Genomic DNA, 22,539 nt, shown 5'->3' on the forward strand with positions numbered 1-22,539 from the left:
GGGATCAGGCAGAAATAGCCGATCCCAGTCTTCTCTACTGCGCAGGCGACTTAGCTGAACCAATTGTGATCAGCTACTTCTGCCTTGTTCATCAGGGATCTGATACTGCGCCTGTGCTGGAGCCGGGGAAGGTAAAAATTGCAGGCGCTACTGTGCTTGCGCCATAGCTTGACCAATTGTTGGCTGTGGCTTCGGAGGGGCCCAGCGAGACCACCGTGGGATGGAGGGCAACGGGGAAAGCCTGGAAAGGATCCAAAGGCCTTTCTGCATACAAAATGTTGACTCAAGTTGCCCGTTTACATTGCTGGGCTGGTGTGTGTGTGTGTGTGTGTGTGTGTGTGTGTGTGTGTGTGTGTGTGTGTGTGTGTGTGTGTGTCTGTGCGCGCGTTCTAGGTGTGTGTGTGTGCGTGTGTGTGTGTTCTAGGTGTGTGTGTGTGTGTGTGTGTGTGTGTGTGTGTGTGTGTGTGTGTGTGTGTGTGTGTGTGTGTGTGTGTGTGTGTGTGTGTGTGTGTGTGTGTATACAGAGGGATGACAGAGCAGTGTGTACTAAGAAATTGGACATCGCCGGCCAAGTTAATCCGCCAGTCGGACCGCTTGGGGAGAGGTGGTCAGGGGCTGCTGTACACGATCCGCTGAGGCTGTGTATTTATATGCAGAATGATTTACCACTTGCCAAGTTCCTTAAAAGGCTGTTTAATTGTACCTGGGAGAATGCTTGTTGTTTTAAAGAGCAAAGATAAACCTCACCAATAACTTATTTGATTTGGGTTTTCTCTGTATATTCACATTGCGGTTTAACCATAGTTTATTTTTTTTTTTAAAGTATTCTCACTTTGCATCATTTTTTACAAGGTATTAAAAACTTGTGCACATCTAAGTACCTATATTCACACATTTTATATTCAATAAAAAAGTAAAACCATACTTTAGAATGCAACATAAATTGATCATATGCAATCTAGTTAAATAAACCTTTACCTTTTACTGTTGACTATTGCAGGAGCAAATGCCACTGAATAAATCACAGCAAATTGGGGGGGGGGGGGGGGGGGAAGAAGACAAAATTAAAAACTTACCTCTTAAAATCTGATACAAAAAAACTTTAACATGATCCGAACTGAGAGGTTGAGGAGAGACGATGATCTTATGGAGGTCACTCTGCATTAACTCGGTGACAACATATCTGAGGAATCAGTCAAGGAACACATGGAGCTGAAATAAAATGGAGCTCACTGACAGAACAAAGCACAATGTACTGCAGAAGTAAATAGAGAAAAACAAATGGTAAATAAGAAGTCACACTTCGATTTAATATGGGACTGCAACAGGGAATTGTGTTTTTTTACGTTAAAGGGTCCCCGAGGTGATATGTGACATGATGAGATAAACGTGTATGTACAGTGCAAAACGTTAATAACCAGGCTGTTTTACTTCTTTTATTTTGCTGCCTGAAAGAGTTAATTTCTAGGCATGCAAGTGACAGCTTCTGTCTTGTCAGTAGCTTGTCAGAATAAAGTAAACATCACTGATCAGCTAATTACAGCCATAAAAGTTTTCCTGGCAGAATATAACTTATGAGGGCGGGGAGAAAATACATGAACTATTGACCTTTTTCTAACTCTGGGCCGCTTAATAGGCTGTCACTGATTTTGTAAATGTTTAAATATAAAAGAAAACCATGGGATAATCAAAAAAGTCATTTTTAGGAAAAGGAGGATAAATATAATGGTTTATCTCATCAGTTTATGTTCTCCTCGGGTTCACTTTAAGCATGTTAGAATCCTCATGTCAGCATTTTCTGACGTGTTTGGGTCCTTTAGCTACAGTTTCTGTGGAGGCAGCAGTGCAACTTTACTGGACAGCTGGCTGTCCAGACTCCTTTCCGTCCCAATAACCTCATGAGGTAGTCTAAGAGAGGACAGGAATAGATCCCCAAAGGGCTCCCACACCCACTCTGTTGGTAAGCGCTTACCTATTAATGGTCAGCACAGCAACTACAGTATCATAATAATCGGCAGTAGCAGCACAGCTGGCCACAGAGTTCATCTCTAAGCAGCAGAGGATGTACTAAGAGTGGTTCTGACAAAAGGAGCACTTACTTTCCTATAGGCTGCAAAGGTTTGTGAATAGAACAGTCATGTGACGCAGGAACTAAGGAGAATCACTGTGAAACAGCTGCATGATATTTTGACCTTCCCCAGCAATGGAAAATCTGGAGAGTGAACTAGTGTTTTAAAAGTAAACATACTTAAAGTCCATGTAAAACATGAAAATTAACAAAATAAATCCTAGTGATAATCTATGTGGCACTTCCTCTTCAGTGCATCCCATGAGTGAAGCCTTGCCTCTACTCGGATGCACTCTGGTGCTGCAGTCCAGGCTGCACTACAGCAGGGAAGAGAAGGACTCATCCTCCAGACTTACTAGGGGGTGTTGGCATGTAGGGCAGTACTACACAGGTACTGAGCACCTTCACAACAGATAGAAGACCATTTAGGTTGAAGTATTTGGTGGTATGGCCAGCACTGGATTTATGCTGGAAACACACGATGCAACTTCCCGTCCCATCGACAGGAATCAGACGATTATTTCCGACAAGTCCAAACGGTTTCTGATCAATAAAGGGAACGATTTTTCTAAGTTATCAGAAAATAGTTTCTATCATCAATCGGGAGCAATTTAAACATGTATACACGATACACATTCCATTTAGATTACCCGTCAATCAGATGGGAAGTTGAATCAGGTGTTTCCAGCATTAGATGCCAGGAGAATAAATGCAGATAAATGGTACTGCATAAACTCCACCCCTCAAAACATACCTCACCGCCTAAGTCCCACCCCTCACCACAGACACAGTAACATACTACTGATGCAGCCACAGAAGTGGTCAGCCAAAAGCAGCTGGATGGATAGAGGGGTTACAGATCTTAGTGATGCTAGGACTAGAGTGGGGAGTGGTGGGCTGTCTGCATCTACAGCACCGTAATTTCCGTCTTGCCTGGTTAAATAAATGGTACAGAAGAAAAGGATTGAAATAAAATGGGTCCCTAGGCAAGATAGCACTTTTTGCCCAGCACGGATGGTCACCTGGCTTTTTTAGTTGAATTTGGTGGAGGCTAGCATCGACTAGGCCGCTAGACTCTCTCTAGGCCCTAGGATTGCCTAGAATTGTCTTGTGGATGATCCAGCTCTCCGGTACAGGACAAGGTTGCACATAAATCTAGTAAAATATGAATGTAATTACAGGTCACCTCTGCCCTCCCTGCTTGAACCACAGTACCTGGTATACTTTTAGCATAAAGACCTATGGTTCTAAAGTTGACAGTATAATATACATAATGTATAATAACATAGAAAAGTATACAAACTGAATAAAATACATATGGCTGAAGAGAAAAAGAAATAGAGTGCAAGTTTAAGACACGACGTTCTCTAGCTGCAAGAAAAATTACTGATAATGCGAGTTGCAAAACAGAGAATAAAACAGAATGGAAGAAAAGGAACACATTATTGCAGCCGAAAAAGCCATTATTTTTCAGCCCTGCCTCACTCCGGCTGTAATTAGGTCCTATCAGAACCCAACAGCCTAAAACCTTTTTTCCTTAGGAGAAATACATATACACACACAATGTATTTGGTTTAGTAGGTCAGATGTGAGTCATGCACAAGGAAATAAGTGTTCAGCTGAGTTGCTTGGTGAAGAAAAGACATTGTTCCACGGCTTTAGAAATACGACCAAGCCTCTTCACAACTTATTTCTTCCACTGCTGACTAATTCTATCTTCCTATTATATGCCCAAACAACGCCGGCTAGAAAATCCAAAAGATGTAGCACTGTGTAATCTGATTAAGGCAAGATTTCCATTTAACCACTCTGACAAGCATCCCAAATCTCTGTCTATTGCAGAATGTCTCTTGTACTCTTCCATTTGTTGCCAGGCCAACCAAAGCAGCCGAAATTAAATGAAGGGCTAAAATGACACCTGCACCACTCCAGGTCTGATGCGCATTAAGTGGCGCTCACTTGAAAGAGACTCGGAGGTGCCATTAACTTGAAAAGAAGCTGATTATTGTCTCTGGGATATTTAATGATGGCATCAGAATAGCTCTGAGTGACGAGCTTGTTTGATGTCCCCGCTTCCTCTAGATGTGACAACTCTCCAACAGATGGTGCCCAAGTGAGTAAAAGCTTCCGCCCAAGCCCGCAAACACGAAGAACAGACAGGAAAGCTGGCATGAGTCTCCGAGCAGATTTCATTCACATGTACGGACAGCTAGAGTGAAAGGTTGTGGGTAAAAATAAAATGATCTTCACTCACAATTACAAAACAGATTGAGAACATTTCTAAAGCTACGTACAGATATGGGATGTGTGGCGACAGACAACTGATGATCATCTAGGGTGACCATTCCTCCACCCCAATCAGAGTCCAGATGATAGCCAAGCAGTCTATTCTGTTCTGAGGGAGGGAATAGGGAAGAATGAGCAGGTGGTGTCTCGCTGTATTCAATGCTCAGATTCACTTCCTACAAACTAACTGCCATGTGACATGCACATTACAAAAAAACTATTTTCACCTAGCATGCTAAAACAAACTTTTCCTTCACTTGATCTTATATTTACATAAATACAGTTGCACAATTTTACTTTGTGCACGTGGCCATCTCACCTTCCTGGACAGAGCTACAGAATGTATCGTCTATGTACCATAGGGACAGTGACAATTAATTCTAAAAAGGGCAGAGAATTTTTCCTGTTCCGGTGCCAAGTGAGGTCCTTCCTTACTCCTCACTGCAGCAGTGCTCTTTGCTGCTACATCTCTCTATATGGCTGTAGATGAGTCACCAGACGTGCAGTAACCATTGAGGGCCATACAGAAGTCTGACGGCGGGAGTTAAAGTGGTCTGAAAGTCAACATTTCTACTTTGCTCTAAAAGATTCCTCACAGCTTTAAAGATACTATCACAGAAAAAAAAATTAGCAGAAGATCGCTGAAATGGTTAAACAAAGCACTTTGTCCTGCTATTCAGATTCACATCTGCATCCACACTGGAGATAACAGTATCTTTGTTTACATTCCAATGTTGATACATTTGTCTGTAACAAGTAAAACACACTTTCTGAGAAGCTGCCTCTGCTTCAGACACACACAGAGCTCACAACAACTCATTAGAAGATGTTAATATATAATAAAAAGCAGTTGGACTAAAATGTAATGACCGCTTTCAGGACAAGAAAAACTTCACTTTGGAAACTTGTAATTTGTAGACAGACAATATTACTTGTGCACAAAAGCTAATATGATAACTGTATGAAAAATAAAAAGTAGAAAAACATTTTTATTGAATGTTATGTCAGAGTTTCAAAACACTTTAAGAGGAAATATAACCCAAACTGGCACAGGAGTAGGTAAAAACTCACTGCTCCGCTGCGATACTCTGCGTACTGGAGGAAGTCGAACCCCACTTAATAGCGGAAGGCTATTGAGTGGGGTCCAGCCCTAATCTGTAGGCATTGCTCTCTTGGTAGTTTTCCAATGCAGCCAACCACAACCGAGCAAAGCTTAAATTACCCCTTTTGGTAAACTTGAAATTTGTAGGAGCAGCTTATTATTCAGTCTTCACTGACTGGCAGCAAACTTGGACTCTCCCATATCCCAGTCTCTGTAAAGAATAATGTAGTATGAGGTTCTTTTCACACTAACAGTGTTTGTGGTGGACTACTTGAGGATGAGGAAGAAAGGGATAGGCCGATAAGGCTGAAAAAGCTGCCAATTGAACCTTTAAAGGGAAGGTTCAGGGAGTGGGAAAAAAAATTAAAAATCCATATCCACTTACCTGGGGCTTCCTCCAGCTCGTGGAAGGCAGGAGGTGCCCTCGCCGCCGCTCCGGAGGCTCCCGGTCGTCTCCGGTGGCCGACCTGACCTGGCCTGGCTGCCAGGTCGGGCTCTTCTGCGCTCCAATCTGCGTTCCACGCGGGCGTGCTGACGTCATCGGACGTCCTCCGGGCTGTACAGCGTGGAACACAGAAGAGCCCGACCTGGCAGCCGGCCTGGCCAGGTCGGCCACCGGGAGTGGCGGCGAGGACACCTCCTGCCTGCCACGGGCTGGAGGAAGCCCCAGGTAAGTGGATATGGATTTTTATTTTTTTTCCCACTCCCTGAACCTTCCCTTTAATGTTACATTATGCTCAGTCAAAACACTGCACTGAATTCAGAGACTTAAGTTGCTTTATTTTTGGTGCCCTAAAGGTCCCGCCTGGATGGCAGATGCCAAAGCTCCTCTCTTACCGACAACCTGAGAAACTAGTACTAACTCCTTCTCGGCCATACCCGGGCAATCAGAATCATCAGATTCTCCAATCCTCCCCATTTCCTGAGAACTGCTGGAATCAACTGCAGAGGAAACGCAAATAGAAGCGGATAATTCCATTCCTGTTCCAAAGCATTTACTCCCACCGCTTTGTGCTGCAGATTTAGGGAGCAGAATCTTGAAGCCTGAGCATTCGCCTCTGCTACTGATGGCGTTCCACATGTTTTGGCAACTATATAAAACACTTCTTTGTTTAGACCCCAATCTGACAACAGACTGTATTTCTGCTAACTTGTCCACTAGGTATGGAAATGCTTAGGAGAACTCATGGAGAAGCATGTAATCAGTTTGATCAGCTGATTTGTAAGGTTCTGAGTTGTTGTGATGACTTCCTGGTACATCACATGTCTTGACCAGCAAATCAGAGCCTTATAAATTATTAGCTGTTCACATGAGTTCTCCTAACCATTGCTATCCTTATTGTCCGCTTCTATATTCAGAGTCCCTTTTAAAGTGAACCTAAACTGAGAAGGATATGGATTTTTCCTTTAATACCAGTTGCCCAACCCTTCTGCTGATCCTGTGTCTCTAATACTTTTAAGCCACAGCCCCTGAACAAGCATGCAAATCAGGTGCTCTGACTGAAGTCAGACTGGATTAGCAGCATGATTGTTTCAGATGTGTGATTCAGCCACTACTGCAGTCAATGAGATCAGCAGGAGTGCCAGGCAACTGGTAGTGTTTAAAAGGAAAAAAAACATATCCCTCTCAGTTTAGGTGCACTTTAAGTATTGCTTAGTATCGTAGAAAATAAAAATCAATCAGTGCTGCTGTAATGAAAAGTGATATTCACCTCCGGAGTCTCATCCCACGAAGCCGCCCCGAAGACCCCGCATCACTACATTTCCGCTACTTGGCCCCCCCTCCCCTCTCTCCTCCGAGAAAAACCGCCAAGCTATTTACTGCAGCGCTGACTGATTTTTATTTTCTGCATGGAGGTCCTCTTTATAGAGACTCTGAAGTCTCTAAAAAAATAGGTCTTTATTTCATAAATGTGTTTAATACGTTATCCCTAACTAAACCGCCGCACCCCCGCCGCAGTACGCAATCTAAATCCCCCCTACCTTTCCCCCGCAAAATCTACGACCTTCTTGGTCGTGGATTTTGCTGCCCTCTAGTCTTCTTTGGGAGGCAGGGCTATGAGCTGCAGCCCTGCCTCACACGCGTCTGTCAGCGGCAGAGCTCCGCCTCTCCCTCTCCCCTCTCAGTGAAGAAAGACAGAGGGGTGGGGGAGAGGCGGAGATCCGCCGCTGACAGACGCGTTAGGCAGGGCTGCAGCTCATAGCCCTGCCTCACACGGAAGCGCTGCCCGGATTGACCCCCGGGGAGTTTGGGGGGATTTAGATAGCGTACTGCGGTGGGGATGCGGCTGTTTAGTTAGGGATAACATAATAAACATATTTATGAAATAAAAATACTTTTTTTTTAGAGACTTCAGAGTCTCTTTAGACGAGATTGGTTTCTGACCAAACAAAGATCTCCTTTGCCTCCAACTGAAGCTATTGAGATCTGGTACCTTCCTGCTTGTTGAAGAATTTATAGGGAATGTGGGAAAAAGTTCACATCAAATTCCTACTGTGGCACTTCTGTCTGCATACTTAAACAACCTGCCTGTGACAGCAATAAAATAGCTGCATTTAAATTGCATGAAAATTAATCACAGAAAAATTAACCATAGTGCAAAGTATGTCGTTTTATTTACCCCCTGAAATATGTAAAAGGCCACACTTCCTCCACTTTCTGGCATGTGCTGTCCCAGATTTCCTATCGTCTCTTGGGGCTACTTACAAGAACGTTCCTAAGTAGCATAGGTGACTAATCGCTTCATTTCCATGAAACACAATTCAGACATGCTGCAAGCCAGTCACATCATACACACTCATGAATTTAAGTGGTATTTATGTAAATCATAGGCAAACGCAAGGGGGGGGGGGATTACAGCTGCCCAGAATCCCCCCGCAGACCAGGGTCAGTGCAGTGTCTGGGGACAGGCACAAGTTGAGACACCAGAATATCTGCAAGTATCCTGCAGCTCACAGCACTGCCCCCTCTCTTTCCCTGCTACAGTTGACTTTGGATGTAGCAGCAGCATGTGCACAGAGCATGGAGCAGCAGAGAGCAGGGAGCAGCAGCGTGTGTACAGAGCATGGAGCAGCAGCGTGTGTACAGAGCATGGAGCAGCAGCGTGTGTACAGAGCATGGAGCAGCAGCGTGTGTACAGAGCATGGAGCAGCAGCGTGTGTACAGAGCATGGCGCAGCAGCGTGCGTACAGAGCATGGAGCAGCAGCGTGCGTACAGAGCATGGAGCAGCAGCGTGCGTACAGAGCATGGAGCAGCAGCGTGCGTACAGAGCATGGAGCAGCAGCGTGCGTACAGAGCATGGAGCAGCAGCGTGCGTACAGAGCATGGAGCAGCAGCGTGCGTACAGAGCATGGAGCAGCAGCGTGCGTACAGAGCATGGAGCAGCAGCGTGCGTACAGAGCATGGAGCAGCAGCGTGCGTACAGAGCATGGAGCAGCAGCGTGCGTACAGAGCATGGAGCAGCAGCGTGTGTACAGAGCATGGAGCAGCAGCGTGTGTACAGAGCATGGAGCAGCAGCGTGTGTACAGAGCATGGAGCAGCAGCGTGTGTACAGAGCATGGAGCAGCAGCGTGTGTACAGAGCATGGAGCAGCAGCGTGTGTACAGAGCATGGAGCAGCAGCGTGTGTACAGAGCATGGAGCAGCAGCGTGTGTACAGAGCATGGAGCAGCAGCGTGTGTACAGAGCATGGAGCAGCAGCGTGTATACAGAGCATGGAGCAGCAGCGTGTATACAGAGCATGGAGCAGCAGCGTGTGTACAGAGCATGGAGCAGCAGCGTGTGTACAGAGCATGGAGCAGCAGTGTGTGTGTGTACAGGGCATTGAGCAGCTCTGGGGAACTTGAGCACAGCTCCTGCTGGGTGAATGTTTCACTTTCCCCTTCATTAGCAATGTCGGCTGTCATTATCTGTATCCAAACTGCTCCTGATCGATCCCATTGTCGATCGGGAGCAGATCGGACATTTAGAAAATAATTGTCAGATCCTGTCAGTCGGATGGGAAATTGCATTATGTGTACCCAGCATGATGTCCTACCATATTATTATACTGTATTGTGATTGGCTAAGGGAGACGTTTCAGGAATCCTGGGTTTGCCCCTGGTAAATATACAATTGGCTCACAGTAACAGACATTATATAGTAGAGCTGTGCATGAAAGGTATTCACAGGCTTGGTCACTGTAAAAGCCATCATCTAACATACACATATAAATATGTACAGCAGGGTTAAAGAGTGATGTCACTGAATATCCCCAAAATACCAGGAAGATCAGGACTGCCTTTACCCAAACATCAAGACAGAATTAAATCACTAGTGTGAATTATCACATAGCGGTAAAATTTTCCACTTTACCCAGTGTAATATTTCCTATGGGCACGAGAAGATAGTCACAGCTGTACCGAGTTACACTACTATATTTGCACGGCTCCTGCAGTCAAAACCGGCAAAACTTGTCAAGAGAAAATAGCTGTCAGGTTGTTTAATATTATGCATTTACTGTATATAGTGCTCACATCTTTCGCAGCACTTTACTGAGTCTATAGTCAAGTCACTAACTGTCCCCAGAGAAGTTCAAATCTAATCCCTACCATAATCTAAAGGTGGCCGCACACCATATCATTTTTAAATGTCTGTTCAAGAATAGCAATCAATTTTTCTGACTAATTGTACATTGGTCAGATTTTTGAAATGTTACCACACGTTAAATTTTTCCTCAATTTTAAAAAACATGATTGGAAACTCTGAGAAAATTACTTGGGAGTATACATTTATTGACAATCTACCACATGCCATTCAATTTTCAGAAAAATTGATCAGAAAACCACCATTCCTGATCAACTTTTATTGAATAAAAACAGGAAATCCGATTTCTTGCCTGGATAAAAAAAAAAAAAAAAAGCTAGTCTGAATTGCTGTAAAATCGGATCATTTTATTGTATTGTGTGTGGCCACCTTTAGTTCACACTGCAAAATTCAAATGCAATCACTAAGGGCTCTTTCACACTAGAGCCCTTTTCCTGCGTTTTAACGCAAAGTCCAAACGTTGCGTTAACCAAGGTAAAATGAAAGTCCATAGACTTTCATTTTACCTTTCACACCCGATGCTGCGTTGCGGTTCAACGCACCCGGGAGCGTTGAACCACCGGTTCCCCATCAGGTGAATAATAGCTACCGCCGCTGATTGCGTCGCACCGCAACATCTCTACAACACACCGCAGGCCATTCAACGCGTGCAGGAGAATGGCTCCTGTACACGTTGTCTAATGTGAAAGAGCCCTCAGTGCTGAGCGATCTCAAGGTACAAGCAGCAAGATTTTGATTTTCTAAAATTTGAAACGCTGCTGTGAGAACCCCCTCATAGGATGACATCAGGGGCGTAGCAATAGGGGTTGCAGAGGTTGCAACTGCATCAGGGCCCTTGGGCCAGAGGGGCTCCCAAGGGCCCTCCCTCAACTGCAGTATTAGCTCTCTATTGGTCTTGTGCTCATAATAATCACTTCTATAGAGGCTTTGAATAGTGGTAATCATTAATAAACTGTTCCCCATCTTTCCCCTGGGGCTGGGGCTGCCATTGGCAGGTTTTGGTGCGCCTTTTCAATTGTTATGTATAGCGTGCTTGGGGGGCCCCACTGTAAAACTTGCATCAGGGCCCACAGCTCCTTAGCTACGCCACTGGATGACACTGCACTAACATTTTGCCGATCACTTTGTCCTCTGGAACCAATAGTGCTGAACAAAATAATTACAAGAGACTAGTGTGCAAAACAAAGGTGGAGTACAACATAAGTATTGCAATTACTACAGACAAACAGAGGTTACGAAAAACAAAATCAGGAAGACATCCTGTCCTTGCAAGCTTACAGTCTAAAGGATAAGCAAAGGTTCACACTGGATGGATCAAAAACTGCTCTGTGTAAAAACCCATCATTGAATCAGGTCAGTTTTTATTGGGCATCAGTTTTTGATCAGTGACCCTCCAATTCGACAGGTTCCTCAATTCGGAAAAATTGCTCCCTCCCCAAACTCGTGATCCTTTTGGATCTGTTCCAACAGAGAAATAAGAATGGACCCGGTCGATTAACATATGATCTGCTCACATCCGTTAGATCAGTTCCATTACGGTCTACTAACCGGAATGCTTTTGATGCCAATGTGAACTGGACCTTAAGGGCAGGAAAGCCTTGGTGAGGTGCTGAGCAAGCTGTACATATCGATTGTTAGCCAGTTCCCCATTCTGTGGGAGCAATTGGTTAACTTACGTTTGTAATGTATATTGCAATAGATATTCTCCCTTGGCACAAGGACTGGCGATATTGACTTACAAAAGCAATAAAGACCACATAAAACTACACATCCTATATATACTGTGCAAAAACCTGTTTGTAGCGATACCTAAAAGAGGAGACATTTTAATTGTCTTGTCTTTCTATCACTTTGCATACACTGCAAGCTATTTATGGGGAGGAATACTGGAATCTATAAACTCCACTGAGCAGTAAATGTACACGTATTACTACCGCTCAGCACATAATGGACTATTTCAGCTTACGTTCTGCTAACAGATATTGAGCGAACAGAGAAGCATTTCAAAATGGTATTTCATGTCATCAGTATCTTAAAACTACCCAGGTATACATTTCATATTGCAGTCTGCCATAACTTAATATGAAAAACAGGTTTACCATTGAGAGTGGATACTGTACAGATAAAAAAAAACACTATTAGAAAGAACACTCAAGTTAAACAAAAAGTACCATGACATCCTTTCAAACAAAATACTACACTCCAGGCATGGCTAGACGAAGCACAATATATTTAAAAAGCCATATTAAAGAAAACATTTGATTTTAGTTTCGGAGCAGGACTGTATTTTTTATTGTAATCTTGTGCCCCCATCTTTCGTAACCCCATTACTTCCTGACTTAAAGGACAACTAATAGTGAGAGGTATGTGGAGGCTGCCATATTTATTCCTTTTTAAAGAGTACCCGAGCCAAAGCTCGGGTACACTTCAGATACTTCCCTAAAGAGATGGAAGCCTCACGACCCTACTGAGGCTTCCTTCCCTGCTGTGTTGTCCCCCATCGCTGAGCGCAATTCCCCAAAAGATTAGCGGCAATGCATTGTCGGTAATCCTTACAGGTCGTGCACTTCTTCCTGACGCAGAGCTGCGCAATAGCTGACCCCGCCTGTGCATACGCAGTAAGCTGTACTGCACATGCACGGGCAGGCTCACGCAGCTACTGAGTGGCCTTGCATGAGGAAGAAGAGCTGCATGGCCCTGACGTGGCCAGTTGCCTGGCTATCCTGCTGATCTTCTGCCTGTAATACTTTTAGCCATAGACCTTGAACAAGCATATGCAGATCAGTTATTTTTGACATTGTCAGATCAGACAAGATTAGCTGCATGCTTGTTTCTGGTGTTATTCAGACTCTACTGCAGTCAAATAGATCAGCAGGGCTGCCAGGCAACTGGTATTGTTCAACAGAAAATAAATTCGGCAGCCTCCATATTCTTCTGACTTCAGTTGTCCTTTAATGGCATACCTCCTAACTGTCCCGGGTTGGGAGGTATGGACCTGTCTGACTGACTATTGCAAAGTAAAAAATGTTCTGCAATGGTTGTGACAAATATGAAAATGGTTTTAAAAATTACAGTGTCCCCAATTCACCTTCTTCAACAATGAAAAAATGAGAGGGTGAACTTTACTGACCCGGCCTTAAGATTCAAAGGCTCAGATAGATAGATATATATATATATATATATATATATATATATATATATATATATATATATATAGATAGATAGATATATAGATAGATAGAGATTAAGCATTCCACTCTTTGTATTAATTCAGACGAAGATACACTCACCTAAAGGATTATTAGGAACACCATATTAATATGGTGTTTGACCCCCTTTCGCCTTCAGAACTGCCTTAATTCTATGTGGCATTGATTCAGCAGGTGCTGAAAGCATTCTTTAGAAATGTTGGCCCATATTGATAGGATAGCATCTTGCAGTTAATGGAGATTTCTAGGAGGCACATCCAGGGCACGAAGCTCCCGTTCCATCACATCCCAAAGATGCTCTATTGGGTTGAGATCTGGTGACTGTGGGGGCCATTTTAGTACAGTGAACTCATTGTCATTTTCAAGCAACCTATTTGAAATGATTCGAGCTTTGTGACATGGTGCATTATCCTGCTGGAAGTAGCCATCAGAGGATGGGTACATGGTGGTCATGAAGGGATGGACATGGTCAGAAACAATGCTCAGGTAGCCCGTGGCATTTAAACGATGTCCAATTGGCACTAAGGGGCCTAAAGTGTGCCAAGAAAACATCCCCCACACCATTACACCACCACCGCCAGCCTGCACAGTGGTAACATGGGATGATGGATCCATGTTCTCATTCTGTTTACGCCAAATTCTGACTATCGAGACTCATCAGACCAGGCAACATTTTTCCAGTCTAACTGTCCAATTTAGGTGAGCTTGTGCAAATTGTAGCCTCTTTTTCATATTTGTAGTGGAGAGGAGTGGTACCCGGTGGGGTCTTCTGCTGTTGTAGCCCATCCGCCTCAAGGTTGTGCATGTTGTGACTTCACAAATGCTTTGCTGCATACCTCGGTTGTAACGAGTGGTTATTTCAGTCAACGTTTCTCTTCTATCTGCTTGAATCGGCCCATTCTCCTCTGACCTCTAGCATCAACAAGGCATTTTCGCCCACAGGACTGCCGCATACTAGATGTTTTTCCCTTTTCACACCATTCTTTGTAAACCCTAAAAACGGTTGTGCATGAAAATCCCAGTAACTGAGCAGATTGTGAAATATTCAGACCGGCCCATCTGGCACCAACAACCATGCCATGCTCAAAATTGCTTAAATCACTTTTCTTTCCCATTCTGACATTCAGTTTGGAGTTCAGGAGATTGTCTTGACCAGGACCACACCCCTAAACGCATTGAAGCAACTGCCATGTGATTGATTAGATAACTGCATTAATGAGAAATTGAACAGGTGTTCCTAATAATCCTTTAGGTGAGTGTACATTCAAAGGCTCTACTACAGGTTTTCAGTGTCTACAGTGCATACTGACCAAAAATGTATGTTATCAGTCAAGGAACCACCACTACACTGTCTCCAGTATCCAACTAGATACCTTGTCTGTGTCTGTAATGGTGTAGCTACAGAGCCATGGGTGCCAGTGCAAATTTTACATTAGTCCAGCCCATCCCTTTCCACTCCCCCAGCACTGTATGCATAATAAAATACAGACCACCAAAACCAGCTTTCCAAAGACAGCCACTGTGTGAGGGGTGTGAGCAGAGGAAAACAAATGGTTTGTCGATTGTCATCAATACACAAATCCTATATAGGGTTGACTATATTCAGTACAGCACCAATAAACTGCTAATGGAGGTGGTCCCCATGTGGTCTCTTCAACTCCATGGGCCCTGGTCAGGGCCAGTTCTAGACTTTTGCTACTGATAGAGTGCAGTAATTTACCCAATGACAGTGCTGTGGTCCCCCCAGCTAGACCATAGGCACCAGTTAGCAAAAGGAGAAGTGGGTGGCTGTAATTGGCTGGTCTGGTGCCAGCACCCTCGTCTGATTGGTCGTGTGCCAAAGCTTCCCTTCTGACTGGCCATAGTGATCTCTTGCCCGTGATGGGGTTTTACCGTAGCTTGCCTTCAATAAGAGGCACATATCAACACCTCCCCTGCTTATGATGTCACATGGATGGGCGGGCAGGTGCCACTGGCTGAACGAGGACGAGGATTCAGCGATAAATGGATAAGGAGGGTAGTGTGTGTGCCAGGCAAGAGCAGAGAGGAAGCAGATCCAGGTGGCCCAAACTGTACAAACACCACCCCCTAGATTTTGTCACCTGAATCACGTGATTCTGGTGGCTTTATAGTAGGAGTAGCCCTGGTGGATTTTCAATTTCTGCATCCCTTATAGCTACGCCACTGCATGTCTGTAAATAATGAACCATTGCAAATCTAAGATCTCTCAACTGACTGCACCAAGCATTGCTTTTTAGTAGGAAGGCTTTTCGGTCTTTTAGCCCCTTATACTGTACATTCCTAGTGGTTTGGGTCACCCCGAACTGCTAGGTAACTGTCTGACTGCAAAAGAACATAACTATGTAAAAGCTGCATATGCATCACAAGCTGACAAGTCTATACTAACACAAATGGTGAAACGAAACACAAACATTTTGGAGGCGGAAGCTTCATCCTAGAAGCTGCAAGCATATGGCTTTAGTGTGCTCTTTTAGCAGGGACTCCATGTTGCTGACCAGGCATGTGACTGCACAGTTTGTATGCTGAATAGTGGCGCTGCAATTAGGTCAGAAGCACACTAGAAGCCTGCAGCTTCTGCTGGAAGGGAAGAATGCCTCCACTAACATTTATTCAACTTGTTCAGCTCTCTATTGTATACCAAAACTATTTAACATTAACTCATGCTATTTGGAGCTCGTACATTGATTTTACTGCTCGGTTCCATTAGAAAAGAGAAGTTCTGTTTCAATACCTCTTAACATTAACACTCCATTAAATCTGTGGCACAGTAATAAACACAGAAAGGCTTGCAGCGGATAAAGAGCTGCAAGCACTGAAAGCAAAGCAATGGCACTAATGAAGGATATTGTGCTGAATGTTTCCCCGCTCTTTAATCCTTCTTAGGACACACATTTCATAAACTCGCCACCAGCCTCGCCATGTGCTAGCAGATTTTCAGGCAAATCACAAAACCCTCTACTTATAAATTTGGATTCCACAAGCAGAGATCAATGATTTGTAGATTTACTTCTAACGGTGGCAACCAACGATTCAATTTGTCGCACAATCAATTACGAAAGAATATTGGTATGAACGATCGGATATGATTGTTTGGGATCGCTAATGGTGGCAACCAATGATCCAATCTTTTCCATCCAATCTTACCATTTCTATGTAGTATAATAGACTGGCTAAATTATCCAATCAATAGATTAACTCAATTTACCCTTCTACTACATAGATATGGTAAAATACGATGAAAAAAGATTGGATCATTAGTGACCACCGAAACGCTGGGAACACACAATACTTTTTGTGCAGTTGAATCTCCATGCGATCTATTAACCATTCGATTCTCTGCTCAAGTCTCATCTTCTGCTCTTTCTCTCATATTTTTTTCCATTAATTTCTATGAGAAATCGAGCAGAAAAGAATAGAGTGGCGAATCGGACATGACGGCATTTTATCTATCGAAGGCATCTATTGGAACGATTCTGCCACAAAAACGAAACATGTGCTCCCAGCATTAGACAAAAATCTAACCAATTCGATTAATGAAATCAATAGTCAATGTGATCGGATTGGTTAGGAGATTTTTGTCCATCACTGGTCCCAACTCCCAAACAATAATTTCCGATCATTCATACGAATAATCATTCATCAACGTTTGTTCTGCAAATTGTATGGTTAGTTGCCAACTTAAGGAAATAAAGAAATCAATTTGGGCTACTTTTCTCCTTTTGTGGCTATCAGAAGGACTAAATATCATTGTCTAGTATAAGTGGTATAGCTAGAGATCATGGGGCCCCATAGCAAAACTTTCATGGGGTATTAAGATGTAGGCTCTCTTAAGCAAGGCCACCTGCCCCATGGATATGAGTGACTTGTGCAATTGGCAATCTCATGCAATCAACACTGCACATAGATCATGGACACCAAGACTAAGTCAGTGGGTGGAGAAACACAAGAAAGTTAATGGTGAATACATTAAGTACCACCTGGGCCCCCTCTGCTCCAGTGCCCCATAGCAGCTGCTATGGCTATTGCTACGCCCCTGTCTAGTATTACTAAACATTCTGTCATTCTGATATCACCACAGTCACTCATGCTGTAGCAGCAGAATAAAATCATTGTACAAAAAAATAAAATAAAATGCTCAGAGGTGCTTCTTTTCAGGGATGCCACCTCTATCCCCCCCCCCCCCCCCCACCCTGGGACCAGGCGTTGCATCGCAATAGGTGCCCGATGTATTCATTGGCTGTGCTTTGAGTCGCTACAATCTGCGCTGCAATCGAATCTCATCTTGGATGTGTGCAGCCATGACGTCACATGTATGTTGTACACATGCCCGCATTGCAACCATCCCCACCTCCTATTTCCAGGCCAATAATCATTCCTATAGAAATACAGAGTTGGCTTTAGTTTCGCACAACAGCAGAGGTGGTACTTGTATGTGACAAGTCAGAAAGGGGCAAGTTGTATGGACATTTACACAAAATTGAATCGTTAAAGCAAACAAATCAAACTGTGTACCCACTTCAGTTAATACATAGCTTACTCAGTTAATACATAGCTTAACTAAAATAAGATTGTCTCCCACCTCTCACCTAGCCCTCACCTGTCTAGCTTTAACACTGTGCAATACTGTGATACAGCAGAGTATACTATCCACTGTATTTCTTTCCTCACATATATAAGATCGTTCGCTTCATGCCAGTTTTACGGCACCAATGGTCATTATGGTAGGGGCTACAACACTGGCTCACTGATCCTTTACCAACAGGGAGTTGACGAAACGATGTATGGGCAGATCGACAAAGATGGATCTCTCTCTGATCGAATCTGATAAGAGGGATCTGTTGCCTGCCCATACACCACAGGCCGATTCCCAAACAAATTCAGCCTGAAATATCTTGGGAATCGTCCCTGCGACGCCTCATTCCCCAACCCCCCCCCCCCCCGTGCTGTCCCCCCAATGCAAAATGTACCTCCTCTTCCCAGTACAGTATACTTTACCTGTCTGTATCCACCACTGGCTTCAGGCTCTGGCCGCATTCCGCATACATGCGCCCCACAAGGTTCCGGCGTATACATGGGCAAGTGTGTGACATCACACATGCACCCACGTTACACCGGCAACCACATAGGGCGCATGTATGTGGACTGCCGACAGAGCCCTGAGCCAGCGGCGGACACAGACAAGTCTTTACCCAGGGGGCGCACATTTTACATTCGGGGACAGCGCAGGGTGTTCCGTCGCGTTCCTCTCTCGTCCTGACATCGCACACGCCGTTACTGCCGCGCACCCGATTGAGCATGCCGGCCCTACATCTTGCAGCATGCACAATACACGAGACCAATTTCAGCCCAAAATGGGTCAATCGGGCATGCTCTTGGCGGAACAGATTTTTATCAGATTATAATATCTAATCGGATGGACGAACGGCCGCCAAGTGGCCTTATGTATAACCACCTTTAATTTATTTCATTAATGTTTTACAAAATAAAACCATTGGCTATCTAACAAAATCATTTTTAGGAGTAGGAGGATAGATACAATTGTTTATCTCATCAGTTTATTTTCACCTCAGGTTCAATTTAATACCACATACTTTAAGCAACAGCTGCATAGGAAAAAAAGAAAAATATAGTGTATAATATATTCTATGATCGTACGAATGTACCTTTCAAATGTATGTTTACACATTATACATTTTTCATGATTGTGCTCCTTTGAGACAGCCCTACTATTATCTTAGAGCATTGATATAAATAACTTTTAGCAGCTGGATTTTATCAGCTTTACAGACTAGCCTGAAGGATAACGCTGTAGAAAAGGTCACGGAAGTGATAGCCAGCCACCAGCGGATGTGGCTGTGGAAGCCTACAGAATACATAATTAGACTTGGTAATTGATTTTTAATGCTTAACTGGTCAAAGAAACCAAAGACATGTTAACAGATTAAAGAGCTGTACGAAAGCTGCCTGAAATGGTGATAGTTTTGGCTGACAGTTTTAGAAAGGATTGCTGTACTCACACTGCTCGGCTTCTGCAAAGCAATCAGTTATTTCTGACAGAAAGAAGCGGAGTGGGCAGAGCCAGAGGCGCCCCGCCGCAGAACCGGCAAAACAAAAGACAGAAGCGGCTGCGCCATTAATCAGGAGAGGTTTGTAGTCAGGCTAGACTTTAACCAGAGAAAACTGTGTATAAACGCCTCGCTTGACAAATACCTATCATCTGTATGTTTTACTGAACACTATGGGGAAGAGGTGGCATAGCGCAATACAAACAGACCACAAGGAGTTTACATTATTCACTAAAATCAAAGCAAACACAAACTACCAAGAGCATTCTCAAAAAAGTAATTTTGTGTCAATGACACTACTAGTTAAAGCAAACCTGACTTTTTTTTTTCTTTTTTTCATATTTAAAAGTATATTTTAGTCACTCAAATTTTGGTCTGCAGTCAGGGCCGGATTTACCATAAGGCACGTGCCTACAGGCACCTGATGATGGAAAAGCGGCTCACTCCCCTCACTTATTGCCTCCTTCCCTATGCAAAGTCCTGATGGGAGTGTAAATGAAATGTTACTCACCCTACCCTCTGCATTCCACTGACAAGAACTCCCTTCAGTCGAGGGCACCACTAGCTACTCAATACTGAGGGTACCTCTGGCTACCTTATGCTAAGGGACATCTGTAGCTACCTATGAGGGGCATGGGAACTAAGGGAGAAGTGTCAGCTGGACCAGCCAGCACACTTGCGGTGCAGTTTGGTGGGGGTTTGTAGGTTCATGGAGGGTGAAGTCTAGGATGCCAGGACATCTGTGCCTATAGGCTCCAGTGATGTAAATCCGGGCCTGTCTGCAGTATTTCCGTGGCTGAACGAGGCCCCCCTGAACCCAGGTTCCCCTTCTTTCCTTTTCGAGCTACATGATCGGAGAGGTAGAGCTGTTCTCTGTAGCTCTGCCACTCTTACACTTCAATTGCGCCCATCTCTCCCCCCTTAATTTTAATATCGTTTAGCTGCATGGGCAACCAGCCCACCCAAGCTCCGTGCACAGTTCCCTCCTTGGAGCAGGGTGGCGTGCTGGAGCGTGCAGTATGCGCATGTAATGGTCAGCTGACTGGAGCAGTGACCCAGAAGTACTTAGAGGTCACAGCCCGTTACTCAGGAAGTACGGGAATTTTTTAAGAAAAAAAAACTGAAGGAGAGGCGGTGGAGTGGCAGTAAGCAGACCAATATGCTGGGTGTAATTTGAGCTATCAAGCAATGTATTTTTTATTTATTTAATTCCATTTTGGCTTCAGGTTTGCTTTAAATGTTTACAGAACACTTCGCGCTTAGGCCTCTTGCACACTGCAAGCAATTCCGATTCAGATTCCGCTTTTTAATCGTTTTTTACATCCGATTCAGATTCCGATTTGCAGTGTGCAGGGAGCAAACTGCAAATCAGAATCTGAATCGGATGTAAAAACTGATTAAAAAGCGGAATCTGAATCAGAATCGCTTGCAGTGTGCAAGAGGCCTTAAAGACTAAACATTGTACAGATCCTCTTCTGGGACCATTTCCTCTCGAGTTCCTGTAGTAAAATACCGGTATAATTTACAGATATTGTACTATTGTAGTTTGAACACCATAACAAATATTGGTAAATTCAACAAGCTAAATATCCAGTCTTTTTGCGTGTACGTGTTGAGAGCAAAAGAGCAGCTTTTACATATTTGAGAGCTTAAAATACAGTATTGATCGACTGGTACTGTGATGGAATTTGTGATTTTTGGCCCCATTTTTTCATGTCAGTTTTTATGCAGTGTAAAATGTTACTTTGTACCTATACTGATGCGTGCCAATTCCTGCTTGAATTGTGTGCTTCTAAAATGTTCTCTATCTTCCCACTTGTAAATTGTACCAATAGGTTCTCTGCCACCTCTGTAGCATTCCCCCTTATCTGCAGAGTCGATCCCTGAGCTCTTAGCACACAAAGAGTACAGTCTAGTGAGGATTAATTATGTAGCATAAACAATACAACTTTTTTATACAAGCCAGTATAAAAAACAAAAATCAGAAATACAAATAAATGTTGCATTATTGATCAGAGCCTTATTTTTGTAAAACATGTTAATCAGACATAAGTAGAAATACTCAGATACCCAATATTACTTTAAGTATCTACATATTGCTGTATATTCGTATGTAGGCCCGCCTTTGCGATGCTGTTTAGCCTAGGCAACGTCATGAAGACTTCTCTCGGTGCCCTCTGGGAGACCAGGTGTTATTTCTGTTCACTCTGGAACACACTAATAGTATTCCGCAGTGATGCCCTTTGCCAGCGGTACAGGTGTTGCCACCTGTGAAAAATTTAAGATGTACAGGCTTGGACTACATTTGTAAATATAGCAGTGGTGTATCAAAACACTTTAGACACCAGAAGCTCTCTTCAGTGTTGAAAATAAATGAAGTGGATTACTGTGTATATTTAGAATAGCCACCTTGCCAAGTCTAGACTTGGAATCCAGAGGGTTAACTCCTGCATTAAACAACTGAAGTGAGAGGGCTATGGAGGTTGTTGTATTTCTTTTTAAACAATACCAGTTGCCTGGCTATTCTGGTGATCTTCTGCCTCTAATCCTTTTAGCCATAGACCCTGAACAAGCATGGAGCAGATCAGGGGTTTCTGACATTTTTGTCAAATCTGACAAGATTAGCTTCAGCCAAATAGACCAGCAGGGCTGCCAGGTAACTGGTATAGTTTATAAGAAAATAAAATATAGCAGCCTCCATATACTTCTCGCATCAGGATCCCCTTAAATACTAGCATGTCAACAAATACAAAATTACCTGCGCACATTCTATCCTTATGTGCTGTTAGACCAAATCTCACACACAGTATGAAATTAGACCTGGTCCACACTAGGTCCGGAAACGTATCCGTGGCTGCGTTTTTCAAACCTGATGAAAAACGGAGTCCCGGATACTAATGTTGAAAATAGCAGCCAGCCTCACCCAAGTAAAAAACGAATCCGTCTGCGTTTGCGGGGACCCGTTTTCAAAACCTGAACGGAAGGTCCGGATCTGCTGCATTTTCACGCAACGGATCAGGACCACGGATACACGCAGGGGTAGTGAAAAGCAATGAGAAAACGCATCTCCAGCTCCACAGGCAAAAAACTGATGTGAAAACGGATAGCCTGAGCTTTATGATTGGCCCAAAAAAATCCTCCCACTCCTTCCTAATGATAGAGACGTTTTCTGTCAGGGAAAAACTGTACGGAAACTGATGCA

At 43.8% G+C, this 22,539-nt stretch overlaps 1 protein-coding gene across 1 annotated transcript in view; it reads right to left on the reverse strand.

Moving 5' to 3' along the window:
- NLK (nemo like kinase) overlaps positions 1 to 22,539 on the reverse strand; it is a 293,044-nt gene that overhangs the window by 91,992 nt on the left and 178,513 nt on the right. The window contains exon 4 of the mRNA XM_068270246.1: positions 1,077 to 1,183. Within this exon, the coding sequence (XP_068126347.1) occupies positions 1,077 to 1,183 (107 nt within the window). The remainder of the gene's footprint in view (positions 1 to 1,076; positions 1,184 to 22,539) is intronic.

This window comes from Hyperolius riggenbachi, chromosome 2 (assembly GCF_040937935.1).
Source record: "Hyperolius riggenbachi isolate aHypRig1 chromosome 2, aHypRig1.pri, whole genome shotgun sequence".
NCBI classification, from domain to species: Eukaryota; Metazoa; Chordata; class Amphibia; order Anura; family Hyperoliidae; genus Hyperolius; species Hyperolius riggenbachi.